Genomic DNA, 25,940 nt, shown 5'->3' on the forward strand with positions numbered 1-25,940 from the left:
CCATACCTTGGCAATTGTAAATAATGCTTCTATGAACACTAGGGTGCATGTATCTTTTCAAATTAGCACTTTGGGGGGGTTTTTTGGATATGTACCCAGGAGTGGAATTGCTGGGTCATATGGTAGTTTTATTTTTAGTTTCTTGAGAAAGCTCCATACTGTTTTCCACAGTGGCTACACCAATTTACATTCCCACTAACAGTGTACAAGAGTTCCCTTTTCTCCACATCCTCGCCAACATTTGTTATTTGTGGTCTTTTTGATGATGGCCATTCTGACAGGTGTGAGGTGATATCTCATTGTGGTTTTGATTTGCTTTTCCCTGATGATTAGCAATGTTGAGCATCTTTTCATGTGCCTGCATTTCTTCTTTGGAAAAATGTCTGTTCAATTCTTCTGCCAGTTTTTTAATTGGGTTGTTTGGTTTTTTGTTTGTTTGTTTATTTGTTGATATTGCGTTGTATGAGCTGTTTATATATGTTGGAAATTAACCCCTTATTGGTCATATCATTTGCAGATATATTCTCCCATTCGGTAGGTTATCTTTTCATTTTTGTCAGTGGTTTCCTTTGCTCTGCAAAAGCTTTTAAGTTTAATTAGATCCTATTTATTTTCACTTTTATTTCCTTTGCTTTAGGAGATGGATCCTAAAAAGTATTGCTGCAATTTATGTCAAAGAGTGTTCTGTCGAGGTTTTCTTCTAGGAGTCATAATTTCTGGTCTTACATTTGATCTTTAATCCATTTTATTCTTGTATATGGCATTACAGAATGTTCTAATTTCATTCTTTCACATGTAGCTGTCCAGTTTTCCCAGCACCACTTATTGAAGAGACTATCTTTTATCCATTGTATATTCTTGCCTCTTTTGTTGCATATTAATTGACCATATGTATGTGGGTTTATTTCTGGACTCTCTGTTCTGTTCCATTGATCTGTGTGTCTGTTTTTGTGCCAGTACCATACTGTTTTGATAACTGTATCTTTGTAGTATAGTCTGAAGTCAGGGAGCATGATTCCACCAGCTCTGTTATTCTAGTTCTGTGAAAAATGCCATTAGTATTTTGATAGAGATTGCATTGAATCCATAGATTACCTTGGGTAGTATGAAGTGCATCCTGGATTTTAAAGGCAATGCAAAGAAAATGTAAAATGTTTCATCAATAATTTTTATTGCTTATAAGTTGAAATAATAATATAATTATATAATGGATTAAATAAAATATATCATTAAAATTAATTTTACCTCCTTCTTTTTACTTTTCTTTTATACTAGAAAATTTTAAATTGTGTATGCTCACATTATGTTTCTGTCTGACGGTGCTTCTCTGGATCATCTGTCTCTAATCTTCAAGCCCTGAGGATGGAGGTTGTAGAGCCTTCCTTGGTGACTCCTCTGAGTCTTTTGTCATTCTGGCACTTCAGTTCTCCACATCCAAAATTATTCTCTCATGCTTCAGTTTGAAGACTTCTGCCTCAAGTAGTTAACTGTCCATCTCCTTATGAAATCCTGCTTGAAAAAAGTCAAGCATCTCTTTATATTGTTCAGTTGTAAGCTCAATAAGCCCATTATTTTTCACCTTTTGACTTTCTACCTCTTTCCAACTCTGATAATTTTTTTAAATTTATTTTATTGAAGTATAGTTGATTTATTAATACAATGTTGTGTTAATTTCCACTGTACCGTTAAGTGTTCATATATATATGTATACATTTATATATATATGTAAATACTTTTTCTTATTCTTTTCCATTATGGTTTATCACAGGATATTGGATGTAGTTGCCTGTGCTATATAAAGTAGGATCTTGTTGTTTATCCATTCTATATATAATAGTTTGCATCTGCTAATCCCAAACTCCTAATCCAACCCCCCCCCCCACACCCTTGGCAACCACAAGTCTGTTCTTTGTGAGTCTGTTTCTGTTTTGTAGATAAGTTCCTTTGTGTCATATTTTAGATTCCACATATAAGTGATATCATATGGTATTTGTATTTCTCTTTCTGACTTATTTCACTTAATATCATAATCTCTAGGTCCATCCTTGTTGCTGTAAATGGCATTATTTCATTCTTTTTCATGGCTGACTAGTATTCTATTGTATATGTGTACCACATCTTTATCCATTTATCTGTCTATGGACATTTAGGTTTTTTCCACATCTTGGCTATTGTGAATAGTGTTGCTGTGCATAGGGGTGCATGTATATTTTTGAATTATAGTTTTGTCCAGATATATGCCCAGGAGTGGGATTGCTGGATCATATGACAACTGTATTTTTAGTTTTTGGAGGAACCTCCATATGGTTTTCCATAGTGGCTGCACCAATTTACATTCCCACCGACAGTGTAGGACGGTTCCCTTTCCTCCACACCCTCTCTAGCATTTGTTATTTGTAGACTTTTTTATGATTGCCATTCTGACTGATGTGAGGTAATATCTCATTGTGGTTTTGATTCACATTTGTCTAATAAGTAGCAATGTTGAACATCTTTCCATGTGCCTGTTGGCCATCTGTATGTCTTCTTTGGAGAAATGTCTATTTCGGTCTTCTGCCCATTTTTTGATTGGGTTGTTTGGGTTTGTTGTTGTTGTTGTTATTGAGTTGTATAAGCTGCTTGTATATTTTGGAAATTAAGCCCTTGTCGGTCACATTATTTGCAAATATTTCTCCCAGCCTGTAGGTTTTCTTTTCACTTTGTTTATGGTTTCCTTTGCTGTACAAAAGCTTGCAAGTTTGATTAGGTTCCATTTGCTTATTTTTGCTTTTATTTCTATTGCCTTGGGAGACTGACGTAAGAAAACATTGGTATGATTTATGTCAGAGAATGTTTTGCCTGTGTTCTCTTCTCGGAGTTTTATGGTATCATGCCTTATATTTGTCTTTAAGCCCTTTTGAGTTTATTTTTGCATATGATGTGCCAGTGTGTTCTAACTTCATTTATTTATGTACATGAGGCTGGCTATCCCAACTTTCCCAACACCGCTTGCTGAAGAGACTGTCTTTTCTTCATTGTATATTCTCGCCTCCTTCATTGAAGACTAACTGACCATAGGTGTTTGGGTTTATTTCTGGGGTCTCTGTTGCATTCCACTGATCCACGTTTCTGTTTTTGTGGCAATACCATGCTGTCTTGATTGCCGTAGCTTTGTATCAACTCTGATAATTTTTAATGACCTTCCTTGGGTCATCTCTGGCCTCTATTATTTTTAAAACTTGGTATCTGAAACCACCCAACATGGCTCTAACATGGGCCTGACTAATGCAGAGACAAATAGAAGGAATTATTTCCACCATCAAGTACTTGACTGGTCCTTTTGATACATTACCTCATTTAATCCTACAACACAAGGCGGGGCAGGTGCTGTAGGTAGCACTCTTGACTGATGTGGGAGTTGAGGCTCAGAGAGGTTGAATCACTTACTAAAATTCCATTGCCAATTAAGTGGCAGAGCTGGGATTCGTGCGCAGGTGTGCCTGACTTTGAAGCCTACATTCTTTTCATTACCTACCATGCCTTCCTCTCCTGATACTTTTCATTGACTACACCCCTTTGTCTTGAGAGGCCTTATTCGTCCACAGCTGGTACATTTGTAACTTATGGTCAACACTGACTCTTGAGCTTATTCTGATATATTTGTGCCTCACTAGAATTGTGAAGCCCTTCTGCTAAATTCCAGAAATGCCTTTTCAACCCTGCAGATACTTTGTGAAAACCCTAGCCCTTTTACGGTCATCAGTGGGCCAGAGTTGAGAAGCCCTTATAGGTCTTCAGGTGTTCGGAATGACTTTTCTGGCAAGGAGTTTTCTTTCCTATCATCCCAGGTCCCATGGATAACTGTCTGTCTCCAGAACAAGCTACTTTTCAAAGGCCAATTAAGGCTAAGTGCGTGGTTAATCCATGCTTACGTTAAGGCAAGACATTTGTGTCTTGAGTAGTGGGGAATAGGAGGGACTCCTTGTGAGAGTCTTAAAAACATATCTTCTCGTGGATGAACCTTGAAGACGTTATGCTAAGTGCAACAAGTTTGTCACAAATGGGCAAATACTATATAATTCCACTTATATGAGGTAACTAGAGTAGTCAAATATTTAGAGACAAAGTAGAATGATGGTCATCAGGGGTTGGGGGAGAGGAGAACAAGGAGTTAGTGTTTCATGGGTACAGAGTTTCATTTTGGAAAGATGGAAAAGATCTGGAGATGGATGGTAGTGATAGCTGCACAACAGTTTGAACGTACTTAATGCCACAGAACTGTACACTTAAAAATGGTTAAAATGGTAAATATTATATTAAGTATATCTTACCATAATAAAAATAACCAAACAGATCTTCTATACTTAAAGAAAATAGCTTGCCTAGCATATGTGATCAGAGGCGCCACTGGAGCCAAGTCTTGGGTCCATTGTTCATTCTATCTTTGAGGTCACAGTCGTTTTCTGAGTCAGCTTCTCATGAGGACGGTGCAGGCATACTTCACTTCCTTTTTTTTCCTGACAGATTTCTCCATGGAGGAAGTTTTACCAGCTTCACACAAACACCTCTGCCAGGGCTTCGACCACTTCCACAAATGACTGGAGAAGGGAAAGCAGCCTTCCCTTCGAGAACTCTGCTATATGGACCCTTGATTATATTCACTTTTCCATGGAGATTTTCTTATTCCTTATTCCCCTATCTGAGAGTATGCCTAAACTCTCCTAAGAAATAAAATGGCTGTAAATTGTATTTGTTTGTACCAGGGTGGTCATAGCCTCTTTGGATACCTGCATGAGAATTAAATTGAGCACCCAAACATCTCAGAGTGTTTGTTTTGTGTTGCATTGATGTCACTGCCCCCTGGCAACCTGAGGTCAGTTATCCAACTCGATGCAGAGGCTGTTGTGAGAAAATTTAGCCAGGGTACCTAGATTGAGCCTCTAATCCCAAGGGATTCTCTTTACTGTGTGTTGCTTGGTGCCATTGTGGGTGTATTTGCTTATTTGCCCTGCATATTTTCCTTTTCAGGAATCATTAACCAATGGCAACAGGAATCCAAGGATAAAGTGATTTCCCTCCTGTTAACTCACCTGCCTTTGCTGAAGCCAGGAAACCTCGACGCAAAAGTAGAGTATATGAAGCTGCTGCCCAAAATCCTGGCACACTCCATTGAACACAACCAGCACATTGAGGAGAGCAGGCAGCTGCTGTCCTATGCTTTGATCCATCCGGCCACTTCGTTGGAAGACCGCAGTGCTTTGGCCATGTGGCTGAACCACTTGGAGGACCGCACATCGACCAGCTTTGGTGGCCAGAACCGAGGCCGCTCAGACTCTGTGGATTATGGGCAGACGCACTACTATCACCAAAGACAGAACTCCGATGACAAGCTTAATGGGTGGCAAAACTCTCGGGATTCTGGGATTTGCATCAACGCCTCCAACTGGCAGGACAAAAGCCTGGGGTGTGAGAATGGCCACGTGCCTCTCTACTCCTCTTCATCCGTCCCCACCACAATCAATACGATTGGAACCAGCACAAGTACGAGTAAGTCTCCCGGAAGCCCTTTAGCACAGTCTGGTTTGGCGACTTGCTGTGTGTGGCATGTCCCGTGAGGAATGTCTGCTCCAAGCACCCCGTAACCCTGGGAGAGAAGGGCTGATTGGAATTGGCTGTGGGAAAGGGCTCTTTGGACCCCTTCTTTATTGTTCTTTTGACTCTGGAAAGAGAAAAATGCGGGGCAGGTAAAAATAATTGATGGTCCAAATTCGGGTTACAATAGACCAAAAAAAAAAAATTAAATAAGAGAGAGATTAAATGGTGAAAAAAATGAAACTTCCTCTTTCCACAAATATAAATGCCTTTCACCTGCTGTCTTTCACCTGGGGTTTTTGGATTTGCCAAGACACTGAGTTCCTATGTGATTCTCTAAACCTGATTCTAACCCATGGTTAACCACACAGCCTCATGGGCTTTGTGCATTTTCTTTTCTCACTTCTTTTTTTCTTTTTCCTTTCTTTCTCTTCCTTTCCTTCTTTCTTTCTTTCTTTTTTTTTTTAATTTCACCCTGGAATGTTCCCTCCCTTGTATCTCCTGGTTTTAATCCCTTGTTATCAGGGTCACTTTTCCTCCTGACCAGGGGGAGCAGGTTGCTAACTGAGAATGCTGCTCTGTGCTGTGGCCTGGTGTGGATGCTGTGGACTTCTCTTGCTCAGTCTAACCCCTTAGGAGAGGTGGGGCAGGAACGGCTTTGTGGGATGGGAGAGCAGAGGACAGCCTCCTGCTCTTTTGACCACTAAAGCAAAGTACTCTGCTCACAGCTGGGACCAGGGCCGGGAGTCTTCTCTGTGGCTCCCCACTTAGGCTGAGCAAAGTGACAAACATGGCACTGGTGCTTCTGTAAAGTGGCAACGTGAGAGTGGCCTGCCATTAAACAGAGTTCCTTGATGCTAGTTTGCATGTGTCCCTGAAGAGAGCGTCAGTGCCGAGATAACTTTCTCAGGGAAAAGCTTTTGCAGTTAGACTTTACGTGCCTGTCAACATGCAGGAACCCCCAATTAAAGGATCTGAGAGTATTAAGAATTGGCAGTGACAGTTTCTTGGCCTCTACCTCCACTCAGATCTTTTCACTAATGGGCCTTTTGAAATGGCTGTCTCAAATACATAAGAGTGTTGAATTTTTACTACATTGATTGAAACAGTACTTTGATGGAATAATCAAAGCGATACTTAAGATACTGCATTGATAATGCCACAACATGAGATTTTTAAATTCTTTTGTCCATTTTTACATTTAGATGTTGATAGCTTGCACATTGGGGAATTGGGTGATTATTACATCATTAATTTATTATGTAAGAGCTTCTGGTGACAGTCAGTGTTTTTCAGACTAGTAATCCAGGGAACAATTTCACTAACCTCTGTGTGACAGAGAGTGATGGCTTAAACTATTCAGACACATGCAGGGTGACAGAGCTTCTTGGGCCAAGTTTCCTCAGAGAGCAACAGAATCTAGTAATTGTCACAAAACTTGTTGATAGCTGGGAGAGATGCGAGCTCCGAGCTGCCTACCCTCTCAAAACTTAAACTCATATTTTAAGGGGTTGAGTTTTATGTCATTTGTCTTGAAATTAGTCTTGGGGTCACCACATTTCTAGCTCTGCTGATTTACACATTATGGTCAGGTCTTGATAAGATTAGTACATTTGAGATGGTTATCAGATTGTGGTCAGCAAGCACTTTTATATTTCACTGTGGCTACCCAGCCCAACAGAGGGGAGAAAATGCTTAGAGGATTGTCATGGCCTCTTAGGCCTTTGAGTCCGGTATAATACTTGAGCTGAAAAGGACTTGGAGGTTTAGTAAGCAAGATGCTATGGAAAAACCTGAACGAACTTCTCAGCCAACCCAATAGATTACATATCTCAAGGAGAAGAAAGGGGTTAGAGCTCCTTTTCAGAGCATCAATAAAGAAGATAAGAGCTCAGATCTCTCCTCCAGAAAGTTTCGTTCACTTAGGTCATATCAACACTTGTATTTCAAGAACATCTCTTTAACAAAACATTAATGTCATTGCTTTACTCTTCTGCATGGTCAATGGTGGTTAAATTGTTCTTATCAAAACTGCAAACCTTTGGGTCTTTCATTGACTCATGCCTCTATCAAATATCTCCCGAGTACTTGGGAGGCAGCTTGACATAGTGGACAGGACAAGGACTTCGGTGTCACTGCTTTCTTGGTCCAAATCTCAGACCTGCAGTTAACTAACTACAGTTTAGCCAAGTTACTTCACCTCTCTGAGCAAGGTCCCCACTTGTAAAATGGGAACATTCTTGACATCTACCTGCGAGGGCTGTGGTGAGGGTAAGTGAGATAGTGTATGTAAATGCCCAGCTCCGGCCAGGGCTGGTAACAGTAGGTACTCAGTAAGTGTCTGCTAAATGAATGAGAGACACTGGGCAGGACAGTGAGAAGTGAAGTGCTAGCACTAACCCCAGACTCTGTGCCCTTATTTATATTGCACCTTTCTTGAGTCCAGGTCACGCAGGGTTGTTTAGGGGAACTTGAATATGCTGTGACGATTTCACTGCAGTAGAAAATGGTTTGGCCTTAAGGCTTCAGATTTCAAGATAGAAGAGTGCCAGCTTGTTTGGGAAAAAGCAAAGAAAGTTGTTGGCCGAAGAAGAGTGAGTGAGGTAGACAGCAGTGGGAGAGGTTGCAGAGGTAATGAGGAGGGAGAGAGCCTGCAGGGTATTGTGGGCCATCGCAAGGACTTTGACTTTTGCTCTCAGCAACCCCATTGGAGGCTTTTGGCAAACGAGTGATGTGATCTGACTCATGTTTTAAAGGTATTGTTTTGACTGCTGTGTTAAGAATAGATTGTACCAAGACAAGGACAGAAACATAAAGACTAGTTAAGAGACTGTTGCAATAATCCATGCAAGACATTGATGACTTGGACCAGGATGGCTGCAGTAGAAGGGGGAGAAGTGATCAAGCCTAGATGTATTTTTGAAAGTACAGCCAACAGGATTTCCTAACAGAATAAATGAGGTGTGAGGGGAAGAATTCAAGAATGACTCCAGGGTTTTTTGCTTATACAACTTGGGAGGACGGTACTGCCATCAGTTGAGATGGGGAAATCTCTATTTATTGAGTAGATTTGGGGGTAAGATTGGGAGTTCAGTGTCATATATGGTGAGTTTTGCACATCTGTTAGACAATCAGAGGTGTCTAGTAAGCAACTGAGCTTACTGCAATGTGAGCATACAGTTTGGGAGAGAAGACTGCCCTGAGAGAGACATTGGGGAGTTACCAGCACATAGTGGTATTTAAAACTATGAAACTGCAAGATGAGATTACCATAGTAGAGATGCAGATAGAGAAGAGAACCAAGAACTGAGCCTGAGCACATCAACATGGGGCTGGGAAAAGAGTAGGAAGCAGCAAATGAAGGAGAAACCATTGAAGTTGGAGAAAACTCGTGTGTGTGTGTGTGTGTTACATGTGAAGAAAAGATTTCAAGGAGGAAAAAGTAATCAACTGAGTGAAATGCTACTGAAGGTCCAATAAGAAGAGGACCAGGAAGTGACCATTGAGTTTATCAAGGAGGGATCTCATTGGAATCACACATAATAGGCATTTAAGGGATGAAGAAAGTTCAGTTAGTGATTCCAAAGAGATGAGACAAGATAGGGAGAGAAAATAGCTACAAGCTTGATTTTGGATGTATATTGACTTTGAGAAGGTGCTGGAACATTGAGATGGAGAAAATGATGCATTAAAAATAGGTAATGGAAGAATGCAGATTTTTTGAAGGAAGGGACTAAGATGAGGCTAAGAGTAGGGGGCAAAAACTATGCCTTTATCAAACAATAATCAACCTGTTTTCATCCACTTAGAGGAGAGAGTACCTTGTATTGATTACAGAGGTTAAATCAAGTGAGATCTCGTAAGATCTTTGAGCTGAGCCTTTTCTTCCACGAGATAAGAGAAGAATGGGTTGGGACAGCTGAGAGTCTCTGAAGCACCATTTCGGATAGCATCAAGGTGTTTCAGACGAGAGGGAAGAATCTATTTTCAGTACCTAGCTCTCCTTTTACAGCTACTCAGGGGTCTGAAGACTGAGAGCAAGAACACAGAGATTCCTCATCATGAGCCTGTGGGACCAGAAAGGGCCAAGGTATTGGCTGTCACAAATCAGACACAAGTCTCACTCAACTTCGTTTTGACCATCACAAGCAATTCCAAATGTAACATGCCTAGAACCTCGCTTTAGCACCTCTAGGTTTGCTTTCTGTCTCAAGTTTCCTATAGAAAAAGTAAATCGTCCAGGAAAAGAACCGTGCAGGTTTTCTTAAGAGCCCACAGAATTCCATTGTGGGGAGATCAGTGCCACCTCTATTGCCTCAGACTGACTTTCTAACCATTTTCTGCTCTTCACTGGTGGGCTTTGACCTGGGAAAAAACTATGTGCTGCAGTTACAAATGAAAGGAACCTGTATCTATTCAAATCATTGCCAATACTTGATTTCTCTTAGCATTCTTTTATTTGGATTTGAAAACATGCCAACCTTTGCTAGCCTAGACTGAGGCAAGAACTCAGAAACTTTGGGTTACAAAACTTACTCCAAAATGCTCCATTTGAACTGCCTGCTTCTTCCACAGTCTCTTGGTACAGCTTGGAAGCTTAGTATTTCTTTTATTAATCTCGATTGATTTCTCTGATGATAAAAGCAATACATTAAAAAATTTGGGTACCATAGATCATGAAAAGAGAATTAACAGTAATCGCTGCATAATGTTTATTACATGCTGGGTAGTCTTCAAAATCCTTTACATAAATGTTAACTCATTTAATTTTTAATAACCCCATGATGTGGCTATTATATTTTCCCATTTGACAGATAAGGAAACCAAGGCACAGAGAGGCTAAGTAACTTGACCAATGTCACAGACCATCTAAGTCTTGTGCCCCAAGTATGCTCACTTTGCACTGACCTATATATTGAGCATTCTGTGTCCTTTTTGATTGACATATTCACTTCCCCTTCCTGATTATGAATTCCTTGGGGACGGGGCTTTTTTCTTTTTTATCCCTCTTTCCCAGCACCTAGAACACCCTCAAAAAGTCACAGAAATGTTGGAGGTGGCAAATTCCTGGCATGCATTCAGCTGCCACTCTCCCGTGGTAGAGCATCTCTTAGATAATGGTTGTCTCCTGCTAAGCCCAGATGTGGACTCCACGTCCTCCTCAATATGCCCCTCGAGGCAGCCACTGTAATTCAATAAGAGCTGGCGTGTGAGCTGAAGCCTGTTTGCCTGCCCTGCCAGAAACGTTTGCTGAACAATAGGGACTTAATAAATTCCTGGGCTCACTAGGCAGATGTCCATGAAATTAATGAATTTCTGAAATAAACTAGGAAGTGTTCTTGGGAATTCGCTAAATATATGTTGGTAATATTGATCATTTAGCATTCTGTCCTAATCCCCACAGTGACATTTATTGTTACTCTTCCTTTCTTTGTGACTTGCGTTACCAACTTGGTCTCAATTACTAACAGACTTTTAGTAACATACTGCAATCTTGATTGTGGAGGTAGTTATATGAATTTATATAGGTGATAAGATGCATAAATTCATACCAAAAAATAATGTGTACAAAAAATGCTGAGATCTGAGTAAGGTGTGTAGTCTTGTTGATGGTATTGTGCTAATGTCAGTTTCCAGGTTTTGATAATGCACTACAGTTGTGTAAAATGTCACCTTGGGTGATGCTGGGGGATGGGTACGTGAGACCTCTCTATTTAGTATTTTTGTAATTTCTTGTCAATCTGTAATTATTTCAAAATTGAAAGTTAAAAAGTAAAAGCCATCCATGCCTGCATATTTCTTGGGCTTTAATCCTTGTTTCTCGGCCTTCCTGGGGGATGCAGGGTCCATCCGTTAGTGGAAAGGATGGCTGCTGGGTCTCAGGGAGCCGACGCCTGAAACAAAACAACTTCAGCAGGCAAGGTGAGGAAGGGGGGTGATGTGGATCTCGGGAAAAGTGGCTCTTTGGGGAACCCCGAATCTACAACTGAAAAAAACCCCTCCAATTCCATCAGCCCCTTAGGCTTCCAGGGGCCTTTCAAAGATTCCCATTTGGCTCAAGAAGTCCTTCCTTTTTCCTCAGCTTATCATGTTTTCTTACAAGCCCACCAGCTGCTTCAAGCTCATTCCAGCCAGCCTGTAGAAAACCAACAGAACACAGGTATTCAAAGGAAGGAGAGACGCCACACAGCCTTGGGCAGGCCTGATAAGAAGAGGTCGTGGCAAATGGCCTCCTGGAAACTGAAAAGAGGTCAAGGCTTGGAGACCTTGCTTCTGTCTTGCAGGCTGCAGGTCATCCCCATCCTCAGCCCTGGGAGCCACTGGTACATTTGGAGTTCCTTTAAAATTTTCATGCAAGTATTTTGTCATTTACCCACAGACTTTCTTTCTTGATAGAAAATTTCTTCCTCCCCAAAATGTAGCCAACATGGCATGTAACTGAAAAATTCCATTATTTCCTTAACCCCTCATTTGCTTTTCAAAGAAGTAACTCTAGTTGCTTTGCTTCCTTTGAGAAGCATTTATAACAGCTGCCATGATATATTTTTAGCTTCAGCTTCCTTCCCCTTTGGGGGAACCTTTTTTTAAATATGGCCCTGGTCTTCCTGATACTACACTGTGAACATGGCTCAGTGATATCTCAGAGGACCCAGTATTGCCACTGCCTGATCCTTCTCCCGTTTCCAAGAGTCCAAAGGTTTTACAGGACCATGCTTTTCCTCACTGTGTCTACTGTTTGTTCTGGAAGAACAATCAGAAAAAACACTGTAGTAAGCAAGAAGCCAGTTAATTTATTATGCATTGGAGATCCCACTGCTTGGGAAGAGTCAAAGACCTCCATGGTACATGTGCCATGGTCATGAGGCTGTGCCACCCAGCCCCTATCTGGGAGGATTTTTTTAGACTCTAATGACAGTGAGGGTATTAAACACTAGAGGAGCTCCTGAGGAAAGCAGTAGTGTCTCTAATTCCCCACCGTACTTCAAAAATAGGATGGATTCTGGCTGGAATAAATGGCTTACATTGGACTAGCCTGGATGAGGGGAAGAAGGAGATTGAACAGGCTAGCTTTTTTAAGACTTTTTTCAAACCCCGTAGTCTTAGGATTTCTATTATTTCACAAGATTTATAGTCTAACAGTGGCTACTCCACGAACAATGAGACAAAAAGTCTTTTACTCTTGCATTTGCTTATTTTTTTTCTTTTCTCACTTTTAAGACTTCTGGGGACAAACTCAGGTTAACTAAGGAAAGACATCATGAATGTAGCTTATCTTTGATATTGTTAACATTAAGCAAATTAAACCCTTGAATTTCATGGTTACAGGTGAAGGTAAATTTTAGTAGGAGCAATTACCAATAATTGCGGTATATTTCTAACTCTTGAACACTGTAAATATCATTCCTGCCATCCCCTTACCCCGGCCCCGGTCCTTAATGTTCTGTTAGGTAAAATAAGGTATTAGGAAATCTCCAGTGTAAGTCGAGAGAAGGATAATGGAGATAGGGAAGCGAGGTAGGCAGGGGACTTCCAAAATCTGGAAAATGCTATAAAGGCTTTTTGTGGATTGGAAAGGCTAAAACTCCCAGCATGCCCTATTCCTTGCCAAAAGTCTGGACAATTCCAATAGACAAATTCTGTGGCCACAATTAGAGAGTAGAGCCAGTGAGAGCACAGGGTTTGCTTTAGAGATTTGTTTCAAAGCCAACCTTGCTGAGATGCATCCTTTTGGAAAAGCCCAGCAAAACCTGCATGGAGCTAAAAATTTTATAACAAATTATTTTACACTTTAGCCTTCTACTTTGCATAGTAAGACAGTGCAATGCAAAGGGAATTATAAGGCTATAAGTGGCATTTAAGATATTCAAGTTTGGAGTGTAAATGATGAGGCCATCTTGAACAAAATCAAGAATGTAGTGTTGAAGTCAGATGGATTGGTTTTAAATTTCAGCCCCACCACAGACAAGTTGCTTGACTGCTAACCCTCCTTCCCTCATCCATGAAATGGGAGTACATTTTGGTAGGAGGCTCTTAATTGGCTTGATCAGGGTGGAGTGTTGATGTGTTAATTGCAATAGCTGTTTAAAGCAAGGAATCATAAAGAAGGCTTAAGACCTTAAACATTATTTTAAGTTAAAATGTAAATATGTTCATGTGCCATCTTTTGTATAGTGTGAGGGTCCTTTCTTTGAGGATAGGTTTCCTACTGAGGCTGCTCTTTGTTTTTCCTGTATAAATCACACCCCTGAGGCATTATTTTTTTTATATATCTTTATTGGAGTATAATTGCTTTACAATGTTGTGTTAGTTTCTGCTGTACAACCAAGTGAATCAGCTGTATTTATACATTTATCCCCATATCCCCTCCCTCTTGAGCCTTCCTCCCACCCTCCTCATCCCACCTCTCTAGTTTGTCACAAAGCACCAAGCTCATCTCCCTGTGTTACGCAGCAGCTTCCCGCTAGCTATCTGTTTTACATCTGGTAGTGTATATATGTCCATGCTACTCTCCCACTGCATCCCAGTCTCCCCCCTCCACGTCCTCAGGTCCGTCCTCTGCGTCTACGTCTCTGTTCTTGCCCTGCCAGTGGGTTCCCTTGATGCATTGTTTTCTGTGATTTCCTCAAAATGCAACTGGAGTTTGAAGACATTTGCAAAAACAGAGCACAGAATCTTTCTAGATTCTGGTTTTTCTCTTTTTATAATTAAGCTTATAGTTTTCTCACTAACAGTGAATTCAACAGTAGATTTTTTTAAGTAAAACAATGGATATTTCTAAAGCTTATAACAAAGTTTTTGAGCAGTTAACTGTTTTATAATTCTTGTGTCATCATTTCTATTACACGTTTTAAAATGACACATTTACAATAGTAAGTACAACTGGCATAAATAGGTTTGGGAACAAATTCAACCAACTCTTGGTACACCCCTACAAGTCCGCTGATGGGAGCAGAAGTGCACAATTCCAGTCCTTGAAGAGTCTGTGAGCCATGGGCATCCTTGAGTAGTTGGAAGGGAATGGAGAGTACTGGTTGGTCCAGCAAGTTGGTTAAGTGAAGATGAGTTAAGAGAGGTTAGAGTTGTGAGGATTAAATGAAAAATGTATGTAAAGCACTTGCCAGTAGGAGATGCTCCACAAATAATAGCCATCACTATTCTTATTTCTGCACTGCTTGTTAATACTAATACAAGTAAGGGGTGGTTCATCCACCAGCCCAGTAAACTAGGGTGGGCTAGGCTTCCTAGGGCAGCTCTATGACATGGCTCTTCCCATAGGCTCGTTTGAAATCAAGGTACTTCGAGTCAGCTCTGTAGAGAGCTGCCTTCCACAAGTACCTATATCCCCCTAAGGATTGTTGCAGTGATACACCTTACTAAATAGCTTAAAATGGACCAGAAGAATAAGAAAGAGTAAGAATAAGGTAAAATTTTGTTGTTGCTTCTTTGGGATCCATTGCTAACAGGAATAACGTTTTAAATTGGAAATAAGTGTTAGGATATTATTCAAATTTATTTAAATGATCCTTAAATAACAGAATAAGATTTAATAGAGATAAATGAGGCTACACACATAGATGCAGGCTAGGGAAGTGCGGCCACTCACAAGAGTGCAGAGTGTTTGGAAGAAAGAGCAGTGGCCTAGGACAGTTACTCCACCCCAGCTCAGCGTGGGATCCTGCAGTCTCAGGAACTCCTACTTCTTCTTCAAGGCACGAGGTTGGATGACCCCGAAGGATCCTTTATAGTGCTTTCATTCTATGCTTCCCGAGTAGAAACTGACTCGTAGAGCACTGATGATGAGCATACAGTTCTGTTATATTGGGGTGAGCTGGAAGAGGAGAGTGAAATGCCGCTAATGTGCTGGGCTAGTCTACGAGAATCGGCACCTGGCAAAGTCAGGGAGAGATCGTCCTGCTACATTCAGCACTAACTACACAGTCAATGAGAATCTAGTCTGATTTTAGTCCCCCTCATTTTTAAAAGAATGTGAACACCAGTAACTGCTACCTGGACTGTGGAACTGGGAAGTCTGGCAGGTGGGGGTGGGGGCGGGGGTGGGTAGGTATTACTTTTTACTCTCCCTTTTGAAGTGTTAGTGCCATGTATTATCTGTTAAAAATTTTAAAATACATACCTATAAAATGAAAAAGATATGTCAGTGAAGAGAAAGAAAGATATTCTGAAAGAAAAGATAAGGTAAGGCTGGAGCAATAATACTAAAAAGACTGATTTGATAGTTTAGAAACACATGCATGTTTATTAACATGAAGGGTACTATCTTGAGTTCCTTGGTCTGTGTCATATACAAAGAAAAGAAAACTGGCAAAAATTATAGGTAAAGATCTTGGTGATGATGAAACTCCATGGCATGTAGAATCCAAATGTGGATTTTCTATTCTCTCTGAGTTTAAGAAAGAAAGAAAATCAGAGGATCACCAGGTTCAGTTGCCTGGTGCCTGGGTCACAGGTCACCTGAAATCCACTCTTGGTCTGTGATTGTGGTGTCATCATAATGGGATTCTTTTGAAAGAAAGTGGACTGTTTGAAGGCTCTTTGTTTTAAGTGATCTAATAAATCATGGTGCTGGTCTTATTCCTGTGCCACTAAGTCAAATATCTCCATAGTAGTAGCAAGGAAGCAGCTGTAGGGCTCTATCTCAAAAGCTGCTGCCCATTTTGGATTAAAGAAAAAAACACATGTAACCACTTTTGCTATACCCAAGTCAAAATAGAATTAGATGTGTATCCCTCAGGCCCATTCTCCTGAGAGGCATCTGTGAGCAGCATCAGCAGATAACGACAGCACCAAACACTCTTACAGAGCCTGGAAATTCAACTTCCTGTGGAAAAGCAATGATAGTGGCAAATATTAAGAAACTTAGCATATTCTCCTAATCTATCATTAGTATCAAGGTGTAAAGCATACGGAAAAGAACACATTCTATACACAAGTCTCATTTATACAGTGGGGGTATTCTTTCATAGTTGCCCTAAATGATCTTTTTTAATCAAATCACTTTCCTATGGACTAAAACTCCAATTTGGGGTGTTAGCTGTCTTGGTTTCTAATTAGTCTTCATCAGCAGGAACTCTAAAATCATGTTAAGGTCCCCCGTTCCTGAGATTCTCAATCAAAGTTAATAATCTATAAAGTATTTTAAAATAAATATTGATAGGATTTCATCTCATAATTTTTTTTTTTGCAATGTGTGCAGTAGTCCTCTTCTCTGATTAGCAAATTGGAATCCTTTAGGTGACTTCTTTTGGTTTGGTTTGCTGTTTTTAACAAGTCACATTTGTGTGGCGTTGGATGGGCAAGGCAGGTGGTTCTAATTCCCACCTCCAGCTGCATTTCGAAACACAAAGAATGTGGCCTTCCCAAATAATTTCAGGAGCTGGAGAGAGAACTTGCTGAGGACAGATGTGGATGTGACGGCTTGGCTAGAATGCTGCCTGGTCTGCACCCACTGGGTGTGTTAGGAGGAAGCGCAGGACTGCAGCATGTTTGGGAAGTTGGAAGAATTTTGGAGTAGTCATTAGGCTTTAGGGAGATAGGTTGTGAGAAAGAGGATTATTTACACATGTTCATTATTATCCAAGAAGTTGTTTGGTGCCTGTAATATTGTTATTAACTCTGGTGGGCTTAGCGGGATAATTTCAGGATCCTGACTGAATGTTATACATAAGTATTATTCTGAAAGTCAGAGCTCACTACAGTACAATAATGGCATCTTTGGGTAAAAATGACCACATCTGTGTGTTTAATTTTGTCAAGGTAGCTCCAAATAACCTGCATCTCAGAGCATTGTGGGCTCCTCTACAAAGTCTGAGAGTTTTTGATTCCCAAGAGTATCTCTAACTGGGTTATGAGGCGGACAGTGTGACAGAGGCCAGCCAGTCCCTGAATTAGGATCTATGCTGCAGACCCTAAATTCAAGGTAAGCCTTGTTACATAACTCACTGCTGTTCGAGAATGAGTTTTGTCAGTACTCAGAGGTCAATGTCTTGCAAGCAAAGATGTGTTGCTTGAAGGCTTTCTTTTTAATCTATGAGATTTGTGAGAAAGAATTTAAAGCTTTGTATGGTCACAATTCTTTCTCTCATGTTCTGTTGGTGATGATCTCTCTCTAGCTGGAGACAGCTGCATAATTTTTATTTGCTTCTAGAGCTATTCTCTTGCCCCTTTTCCCCCACCACTGCATCTGTATGCAGTTCAGAGAGCAGGCTAATTATGTGGTGCTGGAGAAACAGTTGCTCAGAGAGCAGCTCTTTAAGCGCTCTACTGCGGGCAGCTCAGTGTTCGGGTCGTGGACATGACTCGTCTCCTCATCCACGTCCACACGTCCACCTGTGAGCTGCCTTCCATCACTTTGCAGTTGCATGAACAAGCTTTTTTAGAAAGGTCAACACAAGAAACAAGTGCTTTTTCTTAAAGGACAGAGCAAGTAAAGGATTTCATGTTTACCTCTTGGGTCTTCCCACTGGAAACATAGCCAAGTGGCCATGAACAAAGATACGTTCCTATACTTAACCAAGGTTTTGTATTTGTGGCTGCCCCTGCACTGGCTTGAGAGCAAGAAGCTTCATTCACACAGGGGTCAAACTCTCAAACTGGTGTGACACCAAGCACAAGGGCTGCTGAAATTCCTTGACCCAGGAGATTGCTTTTGCCCACAGGTCAGTTTTTTCAACTCCACTTCATCACGTCGGGTAATTCATTTACTTCCGGAGATGCTGACCCAAGAGACCTCTCCGCCACTCTAAATGGCATGGGCTGAGAGATACAAGACATTTTCTAGGGGTAGTTCATCTAACAATCCTGACTTTGGGAAGAGGGTGCAGAGAAATATTGGGTTGGCCAAAAAGTTCGTTCAGGTTTTTCTATACGATGTTATGGAAAAACCCAAACGAACGTTTTGGCCAAGCTAATGCCTTTACCCTCTGCCCCTCCCTCTTTTAGATCAGTCGGCTTAGAGTCAGCCCTTGGAGTCATCTAGAGTGGCAGAGACTTGGGGCCTGTGGCTGAGCTTTTAGAATTCTAGAGGAATCCCTCTTGGAACCCAGATTTATCTTCAACATAAAGACTCTGTAGACTCTCAGCACCACGTCTTTCCAATGGGAACTTTGATGAAATTTCTGCCTCAAACGAGTCCATGATGGTCATAAGCATCCCAGTGGGAACCCTGTCTCTAAGCCCGTCACAGGTAGAGTTGGGTCTTCCTTTGGTGCTGGAGAAGTTTGCTTTTCCTCAGGTCCCAGAGTTCAAACATGAGTCTGACTCTCCGGAATTGCCCTGGTTTGCATCAGCTCCCAAATCGAGCCGTGGAGGTGGCCTAGTTTTTATGATTGCAGGGAGAGATGGGCCAATGACCCCATATTTCTCAACATTCCCTCCTCTGTTGTACTTTGGCTAATTCAAGAACGCATGCTGGTGGCGTGGATCTGGCAGGGTTGCTAATTATGCTGATGGCAGAATCAGAGTCCAGAAAGGTCTCAGGCAATATCAACTTGTGGTTCCGAGCACATGCTTTGGAGTCAGACCAACCTGGGTCTGACTTGATTCCACTGATTCCCAGTTCCACTGATGACTAGCTGTGTGACCTTGGAGAGATTCCTTAACCTGTCTTGGCCTTTATTTTCTCAAATTTTAAAAGGGAGTAAAAATCGCCACCCGTGAGTGACTGTGAAAGTCCTCTCTGGTATAAGTACAGACTTTTTTTTTAAGACAAAGATTTTACACTAATCCTCCTCATCTAAAAACTTGTGCTCCCTCAGTTCTAGGAAATTTTCTCAAAATTTAAACGTAATGCTCTCTCATGTTAATCAGATAATAGCTTTTCTCTTTTGATCCTCCTATTTCCTTAACTTTCCCTTTGCTGTTTTCAGTCTTTTTGCTCTACCTTTAGTCTTCTTGTTCTGCTTTCTGGTTGATTTCTTCTACACCTAGTATATAATTTTTAATTTTTACTATTATATTTTCAAATGGCAAGTGTTCTTGTTCTTTTTTTCTTTTCGAATTGCATTCTGTTCTTGTCTTATGGGTGCAAACCTTTTCTAATATCTCTAAAGATGTTACAGTTGAGTTTTGGAGTCTTTTTCAGCTCCCAACATTGTCTGTGCTTCCTTGAGTTAATTTTTCTGTTTGTTTTGGACCCTGTATCTCAAGCAAGGATCTTTCGTTTAAAAGGAAAGCACTCGAACTTGTGTGTGTGAATATCACCACCAAGAAATCTGGTTGGGCCTGGCCAGGCTGTTTCCTGGGGACTCACCGTTGTAACTCTTTTCTCATGAACTAGTCCATTTCCCCTAAAGGAATCCTTTTCTCCTTCTGGAAAATATAGGCCTGGCTGCCTGGGTCCTGGGGGCTGTTAGGAGAAAGGTGCTAAGATGATAGGATAGTTGCCTGGTTTTGTGGGGTGGAGGAGAGAATTTGAGGTTATTCCTGCACCTTAGACATACTTTCTACCAAACCTCCTATTTTCAGCCCCTCCCAGTGCCCCTGCCTTCAGAGGTACCTGATCTTGGAGTCCTGAACTTCTTGGGAGTTTTGCAACGTGAACTGTCATGCTGCCATCGCTATGGACACGTGTCACCTTTCTTTGGTCTACTGAGTCCATCACCTTCATGTCCTTCTGTTTCCCAGCTTCCAAAATTTTGTTCACTTCCGTGATCTACTGATACCCATAATTATCTCCTGTCATCTTCTCTCTGCATCCTTTTCCTTGTGCATTTATACTTTTGATGTCTTTTTAGTGAGTTTCCAGAAGGAACAGTAACATGTCCATAAGTTGGGAGTCTATTTTAATTTGTTTATTATCTATTAACCCCACTTGACTATAAATTCCAAGAGGCCAGGGACCTAGCCTTGTCACTACAGTATTCCTACTGCCCAGAACACTCTCTAGCATATCATGGGTGTTGAATAAATACTTAGTGAATGAATGTATGCATGAATGAATGACACATAATGTAGATCTCTTTGTACTATTCTTACAGCCCAATAAATTATAACTATCTTAAGCATAATTATTCCAATCTTTGAGGATTAAGTCTTGAAAACAAACTTTATGCTATTCATAGCCATTGATTTTAAATGGGGACAAGTCTGTCACTTAAAGCCTTTAATGAGAAGTGTCTGAAATATCTTACCTCACCTGGAACTCCCTCTTCAAGCTCAAATTTTTCATGATAGTGATCTTCCTACCATAACTCTTTTTACTAATAGGATGTCACCTGTTTCCATTAAAGTAAGGTCTGCATTTGAAAGGTTAGAGACTGCCTGAAGATCCCATTGCCAGGTGGAAGCATTCCTGGAACTAGAGCCCAGTTCTTCTCATTCATAATGTGACATTCTGCCTGTTTCTTACCTTCCCTTAGTTTCCATTGTCTTATCTGGAAAGCTGGGGAGAACAGAAAGATGGATTAAATGATCCCTGAAGCTTTTTCAGGCTGTAAAATGACAGATTTTGCAGTTCTGCTAATTATAAAGTGTCAGTAAGCAATAAATAACCATCTCTAGGGCCCAGGTCTATATGATAGTGACATCCATGTGAAATTGCCCAGTCTTTTCAAATGACAGATTGGTCAGTTCATTAGATAATTAGGTATATAAATGATGGCTTCTAGGTATAAATATAGACACACTAGTTGTAAACCTCTGCATAAATGTATTGTCACAATAAAAACCACAGAACTAAATAAATGCAACCCAAACTCATTAACAGCATTAACTGTAGTAGAGAAACAAGTCTTCCAGTGGTGAAGATTCTGGCTGAAGAAGGTGTTGTTTTTTCCAGTCTCCAAATAATACTTGGCTTCACATCATTGCTGGCGATCTCTCTGACCAGTTAGGCAAAAACAAGAGGGTCCTATGGCAGGTCTTGAGTGGCGGATGGCTGAACAGTGGTGGGCAACCAATATGAGAAAGGCAGGTACACAGGGTGCCCAGAACTGGAAAATGCTAACCCACTGTGAAGACACAACAGCTCTGGTTCTGGAAAACACCCAGTGGCATACAGTTGTTTTGGGAGGCCCTAGATCCTGCTTGTTTGGGTTACATTGTTTATGACATTGTCCATAGATCTCAACACCTGGGTCCTGCACTGTGTTATTCTGGGGTTAAACGAGGGATTGTCTATCTTAAACCACAAATCTATTATTCAGCCCCCTCAGGCAATGACATTGATATGAAGACTAATGACCGTTGATATCATTTGAATGATAAACACTAAAAACACAGGGGCTCTAGTATTAGCTTTAGTATCAGCTTTGTTGAGTGACCTTGCTATATCTCTTTTGGCCTCTGGTTCCTTAAGTGATAAAATGGCAAGTGGGGTAGATTGGATGATTTCTAGGTCATATTCTTAAAGCCCCTTCCTATTTTAAAGTTCTGAGATAGTTGGGGAGTAAATAAATGAGGAGAACAAATTGCGGTGCTCCTCACAACCTTCCAGTCTTCTGGAAATAATAGTCTGGGAGGAAGGGCCTACGAAATGTAGCACCATCTTTAAAACCCCATCAGGACCAACTCCATTGGGTATCTAAACAATAGCAACATCTACTATTCAATAAAACGCTGGCATTGCCCGCTGCCAGCTTTCTTGAGGGCCTGACTCAGGAATGAGGAGCTCTATACCCACCCTATCGGGCACCTGGTGCATCAGTGTTCATTTCATGGGGACCCTTCCTGAAGCACAGCATTCTATTTAGGGAAAATTCATGGTTATCTTACATCTTTGAAGGGGGGGATAAAAAAACCTAGGTTGTTTTTCTTAAGTCTGCTACTCCTCTAACATTTAATTTAAAATGAAAAGATCTTGGTTTGGCTTCTTTATGCAAATGCTCACCTGACTGTGCCCTCAGAACACCCACGCAAGACCAAAACCCTAAGCTGTATGAGCCAGTTGGGGAAAACCCAAGTGGAAAAGAGGTGCTTCCCAGGCAGCTGAGCAGGTGATCTCTAATTCAGTTATAGGGAATCTTCATGCTACTCAGAGCCGTGGATCCTAAGTGACTGCACAGAATAGCCAAAGAAACAACATTCATATTTACCATAGAAACAAGAGAGAAGAGCTTTTTTGACTTTCTTGCATTTCTCCCGACACTGTCGTTCTAAAGTGGAGAGCCAGGTTTCAGAGGCATCTTGGTCCTAGTGCATTACCACCTCCTCAGAAACTCTCATTAGTCCTTGAGATACTGTAGCAAATTAATTGAAATTGAAATCATCTAAAAATTTTACTTCCTTCAGCAATTCTTCACCTTCATGCAAAGTGTTACTTAAAATATTAACACTGCCTTACAGTTCCTAGCTGCTGTGTGCTTCTAAATGATAGGAGGTGATGGCTTAATAAATGATAGAAGATACTGTTTGCATCTGTGCTGCCCTTTTATTATTCTGTTTTTGGCATCTGTAGCCTTAGTCAGTAGCATAGTGCCCTGTGCGTAGAGATGCTCACTAAGTGGTGGATGAGTGAGTGAATAAGGAGGTTAGCTTAAACTCTTTTTCCAGGAAGGTAAAAAATCTATTTCAAAAGCATCTTGCATACATTATCTTAGTGGGCCTTCGTCATCCTTCCTAATACCCAGCATATGCCCAGCACAGAGCAGATGCTCAGCGAGTACTGGATGGATGGATGGATGGATGGATGGATGGATGGATAATGTGGACAGCATGTGATCCCACAGCAACCCTGGGAGGGAGGGAGGAGAGGTATTACCATTGTTGTAACTATTTTCTAGGTGAGTACTATGAGACCCTGAATGAGGAGCCAGTGGACTTGCTCAGTGTTTTGGATATTGAATGTTCGGTGTCAAGGCCAAGTGTCAGGGCCGGAATTCTCTCTGCCATGAGAAACAGTGTGCAGTTGGGCTGAAGAACACAAGTCAAGCTTGCAAGTCAGAGAACCTTGGGTTTTGAACCCTGGCTCTTGTCCCTTCCTAGCTGTCTGATCTTTGCCAAGCCCCTTACCCTCTGCACCTCAGCTTCCTCTCTGTGAAACGTGTGTGTGTTTGTACGTGGGGAGAGGAGTAATGAGAGAACCCACCTCATAAGGCATTCAATGAAGATTGAATGGAACAATGTGTGTGCACATCTGGCCGAGTACTCAACACTCGGTTGGCCTTGGCAATGGTAGCTGGTGCTGCTGTTGTGCTCACTCTCATGTGGCCCCTTCATGGACAAAGGTCCAGGAGAGGTGTCCTAAGGGTGTGCTTTTGGGTTGTGTTTGGGGATAGAAGCGTAGTATCCCCAGGCCAGGGCCAGGAAGAAAGAAACAGACTAAGGAGATAGAGCATTCATTCGTTTGGTTACCCTTCCATGAAAGCCTAAAATGTGCGGGAGAAAGGAGAGCATTGGGATGAGGCAGGAAGGGGGAGAGATGAGATCAGTTAGTGCCTTCCCTGGTGCAGAATCTAGTCTGTGGTGAGCAGCTGGCAGCTCCTTTACCCTGACACCCTTGTGGGCTGTTCTATCAGTATTACAAGGCAGACTCTTTTAAAAATATGGAGAAATAAACAATGTAAAGAAAAGATCTTGTCCAGATGAGAATGAATATGCTAATAGCGTCATAGCAGATTGGCTTAGGGAGGGGCTGAGAGATCATCCCCTGGGCTGCAATGGCTTTTTCAGTGTTGCACCCTCAGCTTTTAGAGCTTGACACCCGGTGGGCACCCAACTAACGTCTGATGAATGAAGGAAGGAGTTCATCTGATTCAGCCTCCTTGTTTTGCATAGGAAGAACCCAGTGTCACTTAGCTGCATTATAGGTTCTTAGCTTGAATTTCTAAATGTAATGGAAGTACTTAGAAACTTCAGTAAAGACTTCAGGCAATCGGTGTTGTTTACCACTGGGGACAAAGAGAAGGTCTTATGAGTTCTGGGAAAGAAGGTGATTCACATGCCCTGACCCTTCAAAATGGAAATGAAGTGTGAACACTTAAAATGAGTGGGAGGAAAGGAAAGACCAAGTTGAGTCTGAATCAAAGGATTATTCTGATTGGGGCAGAGAAAAGTTTGTAAGTGTAGATAAGAATTCTGAAAGACCAAGGAAGACACTCTTGGTATGATAGGCCATGGTAGAAAATTCATCTCTTGTAAATCTGTGAAAAACTATCAAGTAATTAGAGACATTTTTCATAGTGCACATAATATACTGAAAACTCTCTATGAATATCATTAGACTGGCCAGTACTTGGAGTTGATTTTTCAGTTAACTGTGTTGGTTTATGTTGGGTTATTCTTACTCTGACAACTAATAACTAATATTTCTATAGGAATTTGCAGTTTAAAAAACACTTTCATATACATTAAATGATTTAATTTTTTCAACAATCCTACGATGGAGCCTTTAATAGCCACTGCTGGGGAAAATTGAGACACCGGAAGGTCATATGACTCCCAACCCAAATCCCAAATTCTTCACACTTCCACAGGCTGCTTTTGTTGTAGATTATGCCTCCTGCAATATCAACAGAAGAGGTGTCAAGCCAGTAAGTCAGAGCTGAGTGTGTAGCCAGTACATCTTAACCTTGAATGTGCACACAAATCTCCTGGGATCTTAAAATGCAGGTCCTAATTCTGGGTCTGGGGTGAGGCCTGAGGGTCCAGCCTTTCTAACAAGCTCCCACCTGCTGCTGCTGCTGGTCCGTGAACCTAGAACACAATTTTTTTTTTTAATATTTATGAATCAGTTATGCTTTCACCAACCAAATTTCCAGACCAAGAGAAAATGTATTCAGAGCTTTCTGCAGCTGATTCATGTTCAGAGAGGGCCTGGGGCTGACAACTGACCCTCACTTCCTGCTTATCAAGGATGAAATGGTCACAGCAAGAGGACAGGCACAATTGCTCAGGAGTCAAAACATTGTGCAGGTAGTCTTTCGAAATTTCTGCCCAGGTATCATTCAGGTTGGAATTCTGGTTCCAAAATATCTGTTTTACCTGAAGGGCAGGAAAAGAGAGATAAAATCCTAGGCTGAAGAGCCTGAGCAGAATTCTGCATGTGAATCTAAAGCAATGGTGTGTATGTTTTCTTTTAAAACAACTTAAAGAGTAAACAAGATGCCTGTTCTTTGGGGCACATCTTATTAAGACCAGGCAGAAGCAGCAGCCAACCTGGGGAGGTTTGCAATGTCCAGGATGTCAGCAGAGTTTGGGGGGAACACTGAGGTAAGAAGACAGCCCAGAACGGTGGTTCTCAGCCTGGCTAGCCATTAAAACCACTCACTCGCATCAGAAAGTATGAATGCTCTGACTCCACTGCAGGGATTTTCAATTACTTGGTCTGGGATGGGGTCTGGGCATTGGGGTTTTTTTTAAGGCTCCAAAGCGGTTGAATGTGCAGCCAAGGTTGAGAACTGCTGGCCTAGGAC

General features: G+C 41.3%; 1 protein-coding gene across 5 annotated transcripts in view; it reads left to right on the top strand.

Annotated features, from left to right (window-relative positions):
- Positions 1-25,940, top strand: part of SAMD4A (sterile alpha motif domain containing 4A) — a 210,630-nt gene that overhangs the window by 122,598 nt on the left and 62,092 nt on the right. For all 5 annotated transcript variants that reach the window (XM_057731924.1, XM_057731926.1, XM_057731927.1 and 2 more), the window contains exon 3: positions 5,008-5,526. In XM_057731924.1, the coding sequence (XP_057587907.1) occupies positions 5,008-5,526 (519 nt within the window). The remainder of the gene's footprint in view (positions 1-5,007; positions 5,527-25,940) is intronic.

This window comes from Hippopotamus amphibius, chromosome 4, assembly GCF_030028045.1.
Source record: "Hippopotamus amphibius kiboko isolate mHipAmp2 chromosome 4, mHipAmp2.hap2, whole genome shotgun sequence".
Lineage (NCBI taxonomy): Eukaryota > Metazoa > Chordata > Mammalia > Artiodactyla > Hippopotamidae > Hippopotamus > Hippopotamus amphibius.